The 16,978-nt window shown below is 41.1% G+C and overlaps 1 protein-coding gene across 4 annotated transcripts in view; it reads right to left on the minus strand.

Annotated features, from left to right (window-relative positions):
• The window catches only part of znf516 (zinc finger protein 516), a 143,420-nt gene that overhangs the window by 38,449 nt on the left and 87,993 nt on the right, over positions 1-16,978 (minus strand). For all 4 annotated transcript variants that reach the window (XM_048596285.1, XM_020516640.2, XM_020516632.2 and 1 more), the window contains one exon: positions 1,766-3,286. In XM_048596285.1, coding sequence (XP_048452242.1) covers positions 1,766-3,286 — 1,521 coding nt within the window. The remainder of the gene's footprint in view (positions 1-1,765; positions 3,287-16,978) is intronic.

A 16,978-nucleotide genomic window follows, 5' to 3' on the forward strand; every position in this document is an offset into this window, starting at 1 on the left:
TTTCAATAAGGTTACCTCTCATTCTTCTATATCCAATGGATACGGGTCCAACCGACTCAACTTCTCCTCATAAGATAGTCCCTCCATACCTGGTATCCATCTAGTAAACTTGCATCCAATGCTAGTACATTGTTTCTTAGATAAGGGGAACAAAACCATTCACAGTATTCTAGCTCTGATCTGACCAACGCTTTGAATACATATTAGTGAAATAGATAGTGCAACCATATTACTGTAAAATATCAGAGAGCTGAACATCCCTTTCTCCAATTGATGTGTCAGACGTCTTACATCCATGTTAAATCCAACAGATAAAAAACATTGGCTCACGGGACCAATACCCTATATTTTAAAAAAAAACCTAAGTCAACTTTATGACATTTTTATTTTAAACAAAAGAGGAATCTGACACCCTTCACTAAAAGCATATTCTTTCCTTTTGAGTATTTTTAAAATCAAAACAGAACAACACTGAGGTGAATTCAAAATCAGAAAAAAACTTAGATAAGATAGTCCTGGTACTGAAATTTTGAGTTACATTTGGCTGTCATTCACAAAGTGGACTTGCAAGAATGGTGGATATGTTTGAGTTGTGGATGGTGAAAATATAGGACAATAGGTAACAGCAATAATGATCTAATACAGAAATATGTTTTTGTGTATAAAATAAGTACCTATGTTAATTAAGACTATTCTAGGGAATTGTGACACCTCACAGTGGAATAATAGACACTGAGATTCCTAATGATCAGCAAGATTTTTTTCTCGTGATCTTTCACTAGCCTAACAGCTATGCTGAAGCAGGAAAATTTAAAGAAATAGTTATATTGTACCAGATTCCTGCCCATATCTCCAGCATCACTTTTCACACAATCACAGAATCATGCTCTATAGATGGAAACCATCTGGCCCATCATGTATGGTCCACCCTGGGGAATTGCTGCCAGCCAAAAATGGTGCCATACTAATGCCTCTAAATGTAATCTCTGGATTACCTCTCATTTCAGAGGCCAGTTAGGAGTTAACCACATTGACATGGGCATGGAGTCACATGTAGGCCAGACGAGATAAGGGCAATAGATTTCTTCCCTAAAGGACATCAGTGTGCCAGATTTGGTTTCACAACAATCGATGGTAGTTTCATGATCACCATTAGTGAGATTAAGTTTTAATTCCCAATTTTATTCACTGAATAAGAGTTCCACCAAACATCATGGTGGGATTTGAACCCATGCCCTTAGAGCTTTAGCCCTCTGAAATGGCTGAGCATGTCAGACAGTCCAAGGGTGATTAGTGATGGACAGCAAATACTGGCCTTGCCAGTGATGCCCACATTCCATGAAAGAATTTTAGAAAAGGCTTTTCATTTTCAGTTTCAGGCAATGGGACTTCATTATCTGCTACAAAATGCAACCTGTCTCTGCCTCACACACACACACACACACACACACACACACACACACACACACACACACACACACACACACACAATACCTGTCTCTGCCTCACACACACACACTATTCACAGATGCCAGTAGAGCTGACGAGTGTTTCTAACATTTTCTGTTTTAATTTCAGATAAACCTATTCTACCTAACAGTATTCATAGTGTTGCTGTTATCAAGGCTTAACTTTCTTGTGTATCAGTTACTAATCCATATATTTCGTGTGAGCCATCTGAAAAAAACTTCCACTCTGCTGACAGATAAAAATACAAATTAGCTCATAGCAAAGCTTCAATTATAGAGTAAACTGAAATACTAACTTGCTTCAGCTCTTGGATCCAGAAACGGACTGTTCGCTCTCCAGCTTTGGTATAAAGCAGATAGATCTTGTGGATTGTAGGTTGCTAGCATGTCAAAAGAATTCCCGTACTTGATCCTGTCTTCCTGTTCATGAGGTGATGCTGGCTCAAAAGTGCCTAATGACGTAGAATGTCCTGCTGGACTGGAGCGTCTTGGCATTTGCGCATCTTGTACGCAGTACCCTGATGATGCTAGCTCAGCTATACCTGCTGATCTGTATTCTGATTGAGGCAGCGGATTGGCTTTGTGTTTGGTCTGCCAGGCAGCTGTGGGCAAGCTTTGGCGTCCTGACTCTAGACCAACCTGGGTGGTTGTTGGATAGAGTTGGCAACAATTACCAGAAACTGCACCACTGACACCATCATCTTGAAGAAATCGATCTGTTGTGATCTTCTCGGTTGTAGTTCCATATCTCAGAACTGCAGGGCGTCCATTAACAAACTTGCTTCCAAAACTACCAGCTTGTGAAATCTTGTGCTCTAAACTTATATTTGATTGCACATTTTGTTCTGAAACAAAACCATATTGCTTACGGTTGTTTGCTTGCTGGTACCAGTAACTATCTGGAACTGGGCTTACAGACTTCGTACCTGCAAGAGGGAGGGAGACTCTGCGCTGTGAAGGAGCAAGGGATTTGCTTGAGATCCCTGACAACAACGGAGCAGCTTTGGGTGTTGGTGATTGCCTTTGGCATGGGGGATGGGTATGTACCAGTCTAGATGTGGGCATGGGAGAACTTTCTTTACTGTTCAGTACAGGAGGAGGGCCTGTGCGTCGACTGCTAGTAATTCCAGGCAAACTCGTGGCTTTCAGCCCATTCCGGGATCGCCATTTTGGAGTGGGCATATTGAGGTTCAGCTTGTGTAGGACACGCTGATGCATCAGGAGCACTTCAGGGTAAAGGGTTGTGTGATCGCAAAACTGGCAAAAATGTGTGATCATAGCATTCTGTGGTGGTGAGGTAGGTGAACCCCGGAAAAAGAAATTATCATCGCAAGCAAACTTTTTAAAAAACGTTAAGGTCAAATCTAAGGGAAATTCATCTTGGGCTGCATTTGTGTTGCGATCAATGGCATGCACTTTATCTGCACCTTCTGAAGGCAACTCTGAACTCTTTCCATGGTCTGGTTTGTTCTGAAAACCTGCTGGTGAGCTGGGCTGGAGGACGCCTTCTTCGACTCTGTAAGATCCAACAGACCCTTGCTCTTGTTCAGCCCTTGGTGCTTCCGTTTGTGAAGTCGAACTATATTCCCCGGGGTCTGTAGGGACCCCTTGAACATCCAAGCAGCAGGTATCGTCTTTTGAAGGAAGAGAGATTCCTGGTCTATCAGGCAAAGACTCGTGACTCCCGTTGGTGGGAACTGGAATATCTTCCTGAGATTCATTCTGAGGAGACAGATGATGGGAGGCTGGGTTGCATGGGAGTAAAGGTGGCTCAGTCACTGTGTAGTCACAAGGCAAACATTTGTATGGCTTTTCTCCTGGGGAAATACAGTAAAACAAAACAGGTTTTCAAAATGTATACTTTCACAAATAATACACATTTATTATTTATATGCCAGGAATAATTAATTTGGCACATATCATATGAGAGAACTAAGACCTGCATTGCTACTGAACTGTTCATGACCTCAGGACATTCCAAAAGCACTTTACAGCCAATGAGATACTTCTTGAATTGTGGTTACTGTAATAATGTAGAAATTGCAAGAGCTAATTGTTGTGCAGCAACTTGCCATGTACAGCAAGAAGACAAATGCTTTATGTTCCCCAGAAGCTGTAAGGAAACCCTTTAACATCCAAACAATAAGTTACATTCCTTGAAGCAAGAGGGACTCTGGTATATCAGGCAAAAGACCACGAAACCTGTTGGTGGGAACTGGAGATTCATTCCAAGGAGCCAGATGTTGGTAGACCTGAGTGGCACTGGAGTAAAAGTGGCTCAATCATGAGTTAGTCATCAGGCTTACCCGATCCTCTGTTTGAAAGATGTTGGTTGAAGGATAAATATTGCTCAAGACATGGGGGAGAATTCCCCTGCTCTTCCTAAGTAAGTAATTGGGAAAGGACGGACTGAGCTTCAGTTTAACACCTCATCCATAAGATGGCATCCCCGACTATGCAGCATTTCCACTTACGCTAGGCAGTTACAAATTATTAGCTACTGTGTTTTGTCTGCTTCTGGATCATGTTGGCTCTGAGTTAAAAAAAGGCTTCCATTTTAAAATTCTCATCTTTGTTTTTATAATTGATGGAAAAACAAATATACAGGCATGTTCAAAAATAGTGATGTGTTTGAAAGGGTACCTTATTTCTTAATTTTTGTATTGTTCCAAATGGCTTCCGCTTAGATTTGCAGTACTTTTCCATTTTTACTTATACCAAACTCTATTATGCACATTTAGTGCTTATTCCTTTTAGAACACTGGACTTCAACAACAACTTATACAGCACCTCTAACTTAATGAAATGTCCCAAGGCAGTGCAAAAGTGCATTATAAAACAAAATATGAACTGAGTCATATGGGAAGATACTGGGTCAGGTGATAAGAACCTTAGCCAAAGAGTTAGATTTTAAGAAGTAGGAAAGTGAGGTAGAGCAAGGGTATTCCAGAGCTTGTGGCCTAGGCAACTAAAAGCACAGCCACAAATTGTTTTCAAAATAAAACTGGGATGCACAAGAGGCTAGAATTTAGGTGAATGCAGATATCTCAGAGAAACTGGAGATGGTTACAGAATTGGGATTGGACCAAGGTCATAGACAGATTGACAATAAGGGTGGAAATTTTAAAATCAAGATATTGCTTGACCTCACCCAATATTGGTCTGGAACTCATGCTCCAAGTCCAAATTCTGCATTCATACTAATTATGTACGTATCTTCACCAAGCAACATATTATCCATTACTTAGGACACTACAGGAAGGTTTTGAATGTAACTTCTATTAAATGCTTTAATTTTATATAGATTTTATGGCGCAGTATGGCACTGGTCTAAACCGGCATTTGTATTCCATATGATTCTCTTGTCACCTTCATCTCCCCTGACAGTATGTCCCTTTATTTCTTTCTCTCACATGCACTGATCCAGCTTCCCCTTAAATGCCTCAATGCTATTCACCTCAGTTAGTCCATGAGATGGTGAGTTCCACATTCTCATTGCTCTCTGAGAACAGACCTTTCTTGCGAATTCCTCATTAGGTTTATTAGTTACTTATATTTATGGCTTCTAGTTCAGGTTCCCTCAAATGTGAGAACATCTTCTTTATACCTAACCTATTAAACACCTTCAGAGTTTGTATTTTGCTTCATTTCCTTGTAAGAATGTTAATTAAATCAAAAAGCATCAGGAATCAGCGTGACTGACTGCCCTAATTACAGCACGACAAGGTTATAGTGACCAAGTTAAAATGTATGCTTCACATTTCAAGTGTGCCAACCTGGCAGAAAGGACAGTTCTGTAAACTAACAGGTGTGAGAGCAAAATTCACACCATACTTTGAATAAACTTTTAAATATCGCTTGTCTTATATCTACAAATTTCATAAAGGGTGAGATTCCATTCATAATTTAAGTTTGTCCTTTGACTTAAAGAACTGAAATGTCACAGTTATTGGAAAAGATTGAAAACAGGTTGAGATTTTTTTTTGACTGATCTGGCTGAGGGCTGTAAAATTATGACTGGGTTGGGCAGGGTAAATATGCAGACTGTTTGTTCCACTTGTGAGAAAATATAAACTGAAAGACCAAAAATCCAGGATAATCACTAATAAACAGTAGAAAAAAAATGCTTTATTCTTTAAGTATTTGGGATATAAAATGGAGATCTTGTGGTGATCTGGATCATTACACCACTAGCCCCTAGTATATTGGCATACATATTGAATATGGACTATTGGATTGGTGCTAACTTTGAGCTTGATCCATAACAAGTTCACATAATTTTTCATTTCACATAGTTGTGAATTTTAAAAGTCACAACAATTTGCTTGTATTGTGTGTCAAAGTCTAACTGTGCAGAGCTGGACACAAAGCCCTAAAAATTCTGATTCAAAGCCAATCACAAAAATCAAGTCTTTATTAAATTCTGTGTCGTTCATTTTCTCTACAGCTTCAATTCTGGTGGAATTGCTTTTGGAATTCTGGTGACTCTGCGTATTGCAATGATTCCCAAAAATGACCAACTATGTCTTTCACATAAATCATTCACAGAAGTCAAAGAAAACCTCAAACAGTTCATTACATTACTAATTCAGCTTTCTAAGTTGCGATCATCATAAAATTACTCAGATGCACAATGACCCATATCATAACTCTGATGGTAGACTAGTCTTTCTTCAGTGCCTTCTTTCACATTCAGTGACATTATCACAACACTAACATCTCCCCTGAAGCTTCCTCCTCTAGAACTCTCCAGGATAAGTGCACTCCTCCAATTCTGGCCTCCTGTGCCTTGCTGATTTCTATTGCTCCACCACTGGCGGTTGAGCCTTCAACTGCCTTGGCCCTAACCTCGGAACTTGCTGCATAAATGTCTCCATCTCTCTTTCCCCCTTTAAGGCAATCTTTTTTTAAAAAAATCTCTTTGATTAATTGTACTAATACTTTGTGTGGATCTATGTCAAACCTTATTTGATAGCATCCCTGTGAAGTGCTTTGCAATGTTTTCCAACATTCAAGGTGGCATAGGAATGCAAATAATTGTTGTTATTGATGTCACAATTTATTAATGGGTAATATGCCTGAAATAACTCCACAGAGGCCGGTATCCCATCAGCTAGTCACCAAGTCACTCTTTATTTGCACGTGGGGATTCCTTGACACTGAACCAGCTCCCTCAGAGCTAGCTCTCACAGTGAACAGAACCACTGACACTCCTGCTTATATCTGTCAGCCAGGGCTCCCTAATTGGACCAGATTAACAGCTCCAATCTGGGAACCCATATACTATGACATTCACCTGGCTGACCTCATTACAATTATTACTTTCATGTCTCTCTGAGTCTGAGAACATGGGCCGGTTCTTTTATTTGTCGCTCCTTCAGGGCACTGGATCAGGTTCCTCCAACTCTGCCTGATATGGGCGGTGTTTAACACACAGGAGCTCGCTCCTTGCACCCAGGGCATCTCGGAAGAAATTCATTCTCCTCTTCAGGCAGCAAAAATGTCGAGGTGGCGACATCCTCAATTCCATCTCAATTCCAAGGTATCTTCAACGCTTGACGGAGAAGGAGAACGCACAGGTTCTGGAGCAATTGGAAAGACAGTCGAGGAGCCAGGCATGTTTTGCTCCTGTATGGTTTGCGAGTTAGCAGCTTTCACATCGTCCACGTGCTTGTTCCGAACCGTCGCACCTATCCGAACTTTATACATCATGCGTCAACCATGCCTCTTACCCATGCAGGGCCATTCCTGTGGTTCCTACACCAAACCTCATCCCCTGAAGCAAACTGTCTCTTTCACTTAGCAGAGTCTTATGTCCAGCACTGGCGTTTCTGATGCTGTTTCACCCTCCCCCGATCCCGGTCTGGGAATATCAGATTTAACTTGGTGCAGAGTCTTCTCCCCACTAACTGGAGCTATCCCTGCCGTTACATGAGGGATGGTCAGACAATCAAATAGGATCCGGGACAGTTTGGTATTGACTGAAGCCATAGGCAGTTTCCTTAAGCCTGCCTTCAAAGTTTGGACTCCTCTTCCTGCCAAACCATTGGATGATGGACGGTATGGAGCCGTCCTTATCTAAGGAATACCATTCGACTGTAGGACTGCTGGTAAACAATGACCCATTGTCTGTGACCAACACTCCTGGAAGTCCTTGTATTGCAAAACGTGCACGCAGTTTTTTTATTGTTGTCCCCGCGTTTAACAGATAAACTTTACACACGTCCAGCCACTTTGAGTGGGCGTCCACAATGTCTAAAAACATTGAATGCATGAAAGGACCTGCCTGGTCAATGTGTAACCGAGTCCAGAGTTTACCCGGACGTTCCCACAAATGTGGGGGAGCTGCTGGCAGTCACATTTGTCTTATTGAGGCTGTGGGCACTGCCCCACCAATGCGGCTATGTTTGTGTACAATCCAGCCAACAGACATAACTTCTTAGCAACATCTTCGTTTTGGAAACTCCTGGATGATCTGGTGGAGTTCAGTCTGAATCTGATGGGAACTTTTCCTCGGGACAATCACTCTTGCTCCCCATAACAATATGTCGTCTTCTACTATGCTCTGGTCTCACTGGGTCCAACAAGGCCTCAGTTCTGGTCGTGACGGTCCTTTGGTTTCCCCCATCACCACCAGCTATTTCAGATTTGCCAGGACTGGATCTTTCTGTGTCCGAAGTCTAATATTGTCAGCTGTGACAGGAAGTGTGTCCAGAAAATTCAAAATCATTACGAACTCTTCCAGTGGTGGTACCACTGGAGGTGTATCTACCAGCAGGAATTGGCTCAATGCATTACATTTGCTACTTGGCCTCCCAGACAGTGTTCCAACTTGCAATTGTTTGCACTTAGTATCAGAGCCCACTACTGACTTTGGCTTGAAGCTATGGGCAACACTGCCTTGTCCTCTTTAAGTAGGACTAGCAGGGGTTTGTTTCCCATTATTATTACAAATTTGTGTCAGTAAATGTACTGGTGGAACTTCCTAATTCCAAATATGACTGTCAAACCTTCCTTCTCTATCTGGGGGTATTTATGCTCTGGGTTAGACAAAGTCCTAGATGCATATGCTATTGGGCGTTCCTCTCCAGTTGGACACCTATCAGCTAATACTACCCCGATGCCATAAGGAGAGGCATCACATCACCAGATTTTGCTTGGGATCATAGTGTGCCAACACCGTATAGTATGATAGCTGTTTCTTCACTTTCCTGAAGGCTTCTTAAAGTGAGTGGAGGTAGATATAGGGGAGACGTCAGAAGTGGGTTCTTTACTCAGAGAGTGGTCGGTACGTGGAATGCATTGCCGGAGAGGGTAGTGGAGTCAGCCTCATTGGGGCATTTAAGCGGCTATTAGATAGGCATATGGATGATAGTATAAGGTAGGGGTGGAGGTTAGATAGACCTTAGGATTAGGGTAAAAGTTCGGCACAACATCGTGGGCCGAAGGGCCTGTACTGTGCTGTACTGTTCTATGTTCTATGTTCCATGGATTGGCTACATGACTTTTACAAGGCTGACTTTTTTGTTAAGAGTTGATGTAAAGGTGCCAGGACAGAGGCCAATTTGTATATGAACTTTCTGTAATGTTTCACCGACCCAAGGAAAGACCTAAGCTCTGGTAACATGGGATTCGGGGCACCTTTGATCACCCTCACTTTATCTTCCAACGGTGTAACCCGGTCTCGTTGATTCTGTAGCCCAAGTAAGTCACTATTTCTCCCTTCTAAGGTGTATGCCTGCTTGGGAGAAGCAGCTAAGGGCTGTGTCCAAGTTCTTTAAGTGCTCCTTATTGGTCTTCCCTGTTATTAGCATGTCATCTCAATAAATGGTAACTTGAGGTAGACCTTGTAAAATGTTTTCCATCATATGCTGAAAAACTGCACAGGCTGACAATACCCCAAATGGCAGTCTCATATACTGGTACAATGTATCTCGTGGGTTTTAATTGTGGCATAGTTCTGGGAATCCTCATGTAACTGCAATTGCAAGTAAGCTTGGTTCATGTCCAGCATTGTGAAGAACAACCCCCCTGCCAGTTTTGCGTATACTTCCTCAATGCAATCGAATCGGTATTTATTCAGCTGCGAAAAGTGGTTTACCGTTTGCTTAAAATACCCACAAAGGCAAATTGACCCATCAGGCTTCACAATTGGTACAAATGCTGCCCATTCCACAGACTGGAAACTTCCTGTCACCAAGTTACCCTTTATTTACACGTGCAGAGTCCTTCACACTGATCCAGCTCTCTCAGAGCCAGCTCTCAGAGTGAATAGAACCTCTCACACTCCTGTTTACATCTGTCAGCCAGGGCTCCCTGATTGGATTGGACTAGATTAACAGCCCCAATCAGGGAACTCATATTCTATGAAGTCCACCTGGCAATGCCTATCACGTAGTCAGAGGTAAATCATATTAAAACGAGGCTTAGCAATTGAATCAGAACTGATTTCAGGCAATGATCAGTGTGAAAATTGTGTTTAATGAGATTAATGGTAGAAAGGGTCTAAATACATCCACCAGATCATTCTCATAACAAGCCTGTGCCTCACGAATCAGCTGACCACATGGTTTGACGCGGATCACAGGTTTGAAGTGCGTAGGCCTGTCAGTCCTCGGCCCTAAGGAAACCATGTTTGGCCAGAGTCCCAAAAGCCCCTTTCTTACATTCTGTCAGTACAACCCAGAAGGATATAATTCAGCCCATCCAGTCCATGTGAACTCAAAAAGGGCAATCCAATCAGTCCCGTTGCACTTCATCCCATAACCCTGCAAACTTAACTGTCCATCAAATTTTCTTTTAAGATACCTGATTCTGTCTGCTTCCATCACCCTTGGAAGCAACGTGTTCCAGGTTGTTACCATGCACTGCACTGAAAAATTCTTCCTCACATTACTCCTGCATTTCTTACCTCAACATTAAATCTGTGTTGTCTACTGGTCCTTGTACCATTGACTAATAGCACAAGCTTCACTTCTTCAACCTTAGTTGAACTTGCACACCTCCATGAAATCTTTTCTCAAACTCCATTGATCCAAGAAGAATAACTCAATCTCTCCAGATCAACTTTGCAGCTAAAATCCCTTGAACCTGGAGCGATTCTGTTAAATCTCCTGCACATCATCTCAAGGATCTTCACATCCTTCCTAAAGTGCTGGTAATGAGAACGGAACTCTACACTCTCTCATGACTTAACCAAAGCACACAGACTAGCGATCCAATGATGGAGATGCTATATAACATCTGTAATAAGCTTTTCTAATTCAGTCATGGGACATGGGTGTTGCTGGCCGGGCCAGTAATTGTTGCCTGTCCCTACTCTAGCACTGGATTGCGTTTCCAGTGCAATTCAGGTTCAAGTGTTTGTCTCTCTAAGTTGGATGCTTTTAGCCCACACAATAGATGCAACAACTCTCCTACTTGAAGAGTATCATAAATAAGATTCCGTATCTAAAAAATGTACTCATTATCTGCACTTCTGATATTTGATAACATACGCTGTACCTATTTATATTTTCTTTAAATTCTTCATTAAAAGTTCAAGAGATTTCATTCTTGCTTTCTTAGCCTGTAGAGTGGAAACATGCCACTAGGTGGTCCCATTTCCAAATTGCATAGAGATCTCAGCCGCAGTTCTGATGTTGCTTTACAATTACATCATCCATCAGAGCTCTTTCTTCACTAGAGAGCAGCAGAGACTGCATTAACTTTCAAAAAGAATTGAAGTTCACTGCAGCTACAGAGAACAGCTTTAAATTTCCACTGAAAATACATGCAAAACAAGTGCTGTGCCAATTATACACTGGCAAAAATCCCTTGATCTACAGAAAGCCACAGGCTCAACTTTTCTAATTCTTGATATTCGCACATAACTGACATCTGATTACATGCAAATAGACTGAACAATTACAAAAAGTAACGGGTGTCAACAATTTGCTTCTTCCTGACATATAAAATTCATTGTAATTCCTCTAGCTGTTGTCTTGAGCAATCCCAATTTGAACTACTCCACTGGCAGACGTGCCTTCAGCTGCCTGGACCCCAAGCTATGGAATTCCCTCTCTATGTCTTCATACCTGTCTATTTCTCGCCTTCATTTAAGACTATCCTTAAATACCTAAGTTTTTTCCCCCTCTTCGTGGTCATCTGCCCTCATATCACCTTTTGTGCCTTGGCGTCAAGATTTGTTTGATAACGGTCCTGAGAAACACCTCGGGACATTGCACAGTGCTAACAGTGCTGAATAAATATTGGTAATCTTGCTATACGGGCAATGCAGCTAAGATTCACCAGACTGATTCCTAGGATGGCAGTATTATTGTATCAGAAAAGATTGGGTCAACTGGGCCTGCATTCACTAGAGTTTCGAAGAATAAGAGGGGATGTCATTGAAATGTATAAAGCGCAGTCGAGGGCTGGGCAGACCTGAAGCAGGGATGACACTTCCCCTGGCCTGTGGGGTTTAGACTAAGAGGTCACTATCTCAAGATACAAGGGAAGCCATTTTGGACAGAGATAAAGAAACATTTCTTCACTCGGAGGTTGGTGAATCCATGGAATTCTCTACCATAGAGTACTGTGGGGGCAAGATCAATGAATATATTTAAGAACACGATTAATATATTTCTAGAAGCTACTAGTTTAGTTTGGGAAACTTGGTCAGCATGGACTAGTTGGACGAAAAGGTCTGTATCTGTGCTGTATGACTCTATGGCTCTAAGAGTGTTGAAAGAAATGGGAAGAGAACACGAGCATGGCATTGAAATAGAGGATCAGCCATCATTATGTTGAATGGTGGAGGTGGCTCAATGGACTGAATGGTCTAATCCTGCACCTATTTTTGATGTACTTTTGTTGTTAGGTTTCTCAAAGACATTAAACAAAATTTTAAGCAAATTTTCCAAAGGCACAGGAGAAGGTGCAAAAGAAGATTTACAAAGATGAAGGCAAAACTGAGAGATTATAACTATCAGGAAAGAACAGAAGGGCTGAGATTTGTTTCTCTAGAAACAAGGATGCCAAGGAAGTGTTCTGATGGAAATCTTTAAGATTATGATATGGTTCAATTCAATAGATAGGCATGGAGATGATGGTCCTACTTGCGGAGGAAATTCAAGGAGCATTCACAATGAAGTTCAACATGGGGATGAAAGGAATTAAATGATATGTTGATAGACTGAGATGAAATAAGCTGGGAGGAAGTTTGCAGTAACCATAAACATCGGAATTGAATCATTAGGTCAAATGGCTTGTTTCTGTGCTGTGCCTTCTCTGTGATTCCATGCAAATTTGCAATTTGATGTGAAAAGTAAACAGTTAAATTGTCAGGCATTAACACATAAAGCAGGGCTGATTATTATTAGAAAGCTTATAAATTTCCATCTGGAATTTTAACATTTATGGGTATAAATATGGAATGGAATATCAACTGATGCAAAGTTTTGTTATTATGCATCCTAGGTAACGGTCATGGATAAATAAATATTATCTGTTCTCATACGACATTGTACAGAGCCTTTCAGTAACAGGATGAACAGCAGAATATTTCTTAAGGGACCCCAGTTCAATCAATCTTCTTCTTTCCCTAGTTCAGATTTCACAGTATTCATACCACACTCATATTCAACAGTAACCAATGGACAAGCTCTCTGCCCCTAGATCTCCTGTGAGGAGGGTCAGAGAGCAGCATTTTTCTCTTCCACCTTCATTTCTCACATTGCTCTGCCTTGGGGCTGGATATCAGGTACTTCAGGGTACACTCCTGTTTTAACAAATTCACCTCTAGTCTGATTACAACCAGGCAATTGTGGAAGCCTCCTTTGTCTAATATAATCATAATAACTTTCTATTCTTTCACCCTCATGTGTTTATCTGCTTTTCAGATTCAAACGGAGGTGATGTGTGTTCTCCCAAGTGGATTTAAAACATTCTTCAGCACTACTTGAAGAGAAGGAAGAGGTCTTCCTGGTATCCTGGCCATTATCTATCCTTCAATCAACATCACTAAAAAATATTTATCTGGTCCTCATCACATTACTAAGTTTGGGAACTTGCTGCAAAAGCAAATTGACTATTGCATTTTTTTTTGTTCCCTGATAGGACCTGGGCATCAATAGCTGGCCAGCATTTACTGCCCATCCCTACTGCCCTTGAGAAGGTTGTGGTGAGACTCCTTCTCAAACCGCTACAGTCTAACTGCTACTGGTGGATTTCTTACATTACAACATGGACTGCATTTCAAAAGCGCTTCATTCACTGTAAAGCAAATTTGGGCATCCTGAAGTATGAAAGGTGCCGTATACATGCAAGTCTTTCTTTGTACAGATAGTACTGTAAATCCTTAGCTCTCTTCCAAGTGGCTCAAAACTTTGGACTCAATTGACAACAGCAAAATCAGATTTTGTTATGAGTATTAACAGTTTACAGAACCAAATAATGAGAAGATGGAGTTACAATGCAGAGTATCAATTGTCTAATTGAATGGTGGAACAGGCTTAAGGAACAGGTTGGCCCCCTGCTGTTCCTATGATCCGCTAGTCTTCTAAAACAGCACAACTGGGAAATGACAATGGTACTATTGATTTTAAATAAGCCAGCATCTGAAATTACATGCAACACTCGGAAATATAGATGGATTTCAACTACTGCCTATATTGAGACAGAGCATCCCCAACATCATCAACTAAACTTGACATTAAGCCAATAAGGATATAGGAGAGCAGATGACCAAAAGCTTGGGAAGAAAGTGAAGTTTTAAGGAATGTCATGAAGGAGGAAAGTGATGTTGAGATGCTGAGATGTTTAGGAGGTAGCCTCAGAGCTTCGGACCTTGCCTTCTGAAGGCAATCACTGGTAGAATGACGAAAAGTTTGTTTAAACTTTTCTTTCATACTGTTGTAAGCGAGTTAGTTCTGTTGCTTTTCCAGGACGCCATAATATTTTTATTTTGTTCCACCAAGTGAAGCAATGCTGAGTGAGCTTCTCCCAGGACTCCAGGTCAATATCAAACTTTCTAAGCGAAACTTTCAGAGTAGCATTTTATTTGAATGTCATGACAGCCTCATACTTTCACTCTGCACAGAAAATCAGGGTCTACGGTCTAATCATTCTCTGGCTAAAGACATTTCTCCTGAATTTTCTGGTTCGATTTGTGGTTGATTATCTTATATTTACGGCTCCCAGTTTCACTGCCACTTGTGGAATTATTATAAGCCATTTGCCTCAAACTGCTCCATGTAGTAGCCAGGTCATCTTGCCTATCTTTGTTGCTGATCCTGACTTGAGATATTTTCCTATAGGAATAAAAGTAGCATTGGGATCAGTATGTAGTCATCACTGGGAACAAAGATAGGAATACTGCCTCATTTTGTGCCCAGTCACAAATTGTTCAGTGGCCTATCAATGTCTTTTTGTCAGACATAAGGCTGTAATTGGCTAGAGAAAGATTTAAGCATCGTTTCATGTGCAACTCAGAACACAAAGGACTGCTGTTCTGATTTGCATCCTGTAACTTTTGCAAGAAAAAGTTTCTTGAAGAAGTAATGATTCCCTTACAGAGTGTAGCACAAACAGTACGACTAACATTTATATCACACCTTGAAGTGGTAATGTGTCCCAAGCTTTGGAGAAGTATTAGCCAACAGAAGTTGACAGCGAGTCATGTAAGGAAATGTACTATGACATGCAGAGATAGGTTTCAAGGAGCTACTTAAAGGAGAAGAGAGAGAGGCAGAGATATTTTGAGAAAATTCTAGAGTTTAGGACCAGGTGCATGGTTCCTAAATGGTGAGGCAATTTTAAAACTCAGGGTTCATAGCATGTCAGAATCAGAAGAGCATAAAAGAGGGATGTAGAGTGGGAGGAGATTTCAGATAGTGAGGGGAGAGGGCCACAGAGGGATTTGTAAACAATTTCTAAAATCAAGTACAGTACAAATGTTCCAGTATTCATCTATTTTCGCCACAAAATTCATCACAATGATCAATAAGAGTGGCACAGTGGCTCAGTGGTTAGCTCTGCTGCCTCGTAGTGCCTGGGACCTGGATTCGATTCCACCCTCGGGTGACTGTGAAGTTTGCACATCTCCCCATGTCTGCGTGGGTTTCCTCCGGGTGATCTTGTTTCTTCCTGCAGTCCAGGGTTGTGTAAGTTAGTTGAGTTCTGAGGAAGGGTCACCAAACCTGAAACATTAACTCTGATTGCTCTTCACAGATGCTGCTATAACTGCTGAGCTTTTCCAGCAACTTCCGTTTTTGTTTCTGATTTACAGCATCTGCAGTTCTTATGGTTTTTATGTAGGGTTTGGTGAATTTGCCATGCTAAATTGCCCGTAGTGTGCAGGGATGTGCAGGTTAGGTGCATTAGCCAGGGAAATGCAGGGTTACAAGGATAGGGTAGGGGAGTGGGTCTGGGTGGGATGGTCTTCACAGGATCAGTGTGGACTTGGCAGGCCGAATGGCCTGCATCCACATAGTAGGGATTCTATGATAGGCCAGGGTGGTAAAAGATTGCATCTGAACTTTACTTATGTATTCATGGGATGTGGGCGTCACTAGCTGGGCAAGCATTTATTGAGAGAGAAAAACATGCAAGTATTTGTATTGTGTAAATAGCAGTAGAAAGTCTAACAAACTGCACGTCAGGACTCAGTTTGAATAATTGAATCATTTGTTGCTGTTTTCTGACCAAACATTTTATGAGTACAATGCTACATATATTGATATGTATGCTAATTATAGACAATTTTTTAAAAATGAATAAATGTTTATTTCTACTTCAGAAAAGTGCATTAATGAAAAAAATATAAAAGAAGCTCAAAGAAATAACATTAATTGAATATTAACTGTGTTTAATTATATGATAAATGTCAGCATTATCTGGTGATTCATTTGAATCCTTATAAATAGACAGAGACTGAAACTGTGGGTGTTAGGTTTGGATGTGTATGCTTGTAAAGTGCAATTCTGCAAATAAATACAAAACAGTGTAAAAATTGAATGGATTGATTCTATTCTTCACCATTGGGTTTTCTAGAGTTTAAGAGATAATGTTTTTATGTTTTCTCTCCTTATTCTGAGTAGCAAATGTTTAAGGGCCATACTAAAAGCTAGTAGGTGCTGAAGAATTTGTGCAGCTTCTACCAGTGATAATTTGGACGGAGAGTTAGGTATTAACTGAACCTCCAGACATCAGAATGATCCAAGCAATGAAATATCTATCATTTTCAGAGCAAATCACTGGTCGCTCATTCCAAAAATAATCAAATTCGCAAGCGTTCTGAAAATCAGCAATGTAATTGGATTCCATGTTTCCAAACCTTGGATACATTTGACACTAGGAGAAGGGGTAAACTTGATTTTTTGCAATAATTTAAGATGTTCAACATCAATAGGCACAGAGGTTCCACAGTTACACTTTTGGCCTGGTAATCTCGAGCAGGGAGTCAGAGCCCCAAGTGGGTTGCAGGCTGATGTTTTTGGGCTGTGAGCTCTTAGACAGCAATGTTCCCT

This window comes from Rhincodon typus, chromosome 4 (assembly GCF_021869965.1).
Source record: "Rhincodon typus isolate 14 chromosome 4, sRhiTyp1.1, whole genome shotgun sequence".
In the NCBI taxonomy this organism is placed as follows: domain Eukaryota; kingdom Metazoa; phylum Chordata; class Chondrichthyes; order Orectolobiformes; family Rhincodontidae; genus Rhincodon; species Rhincodon typus.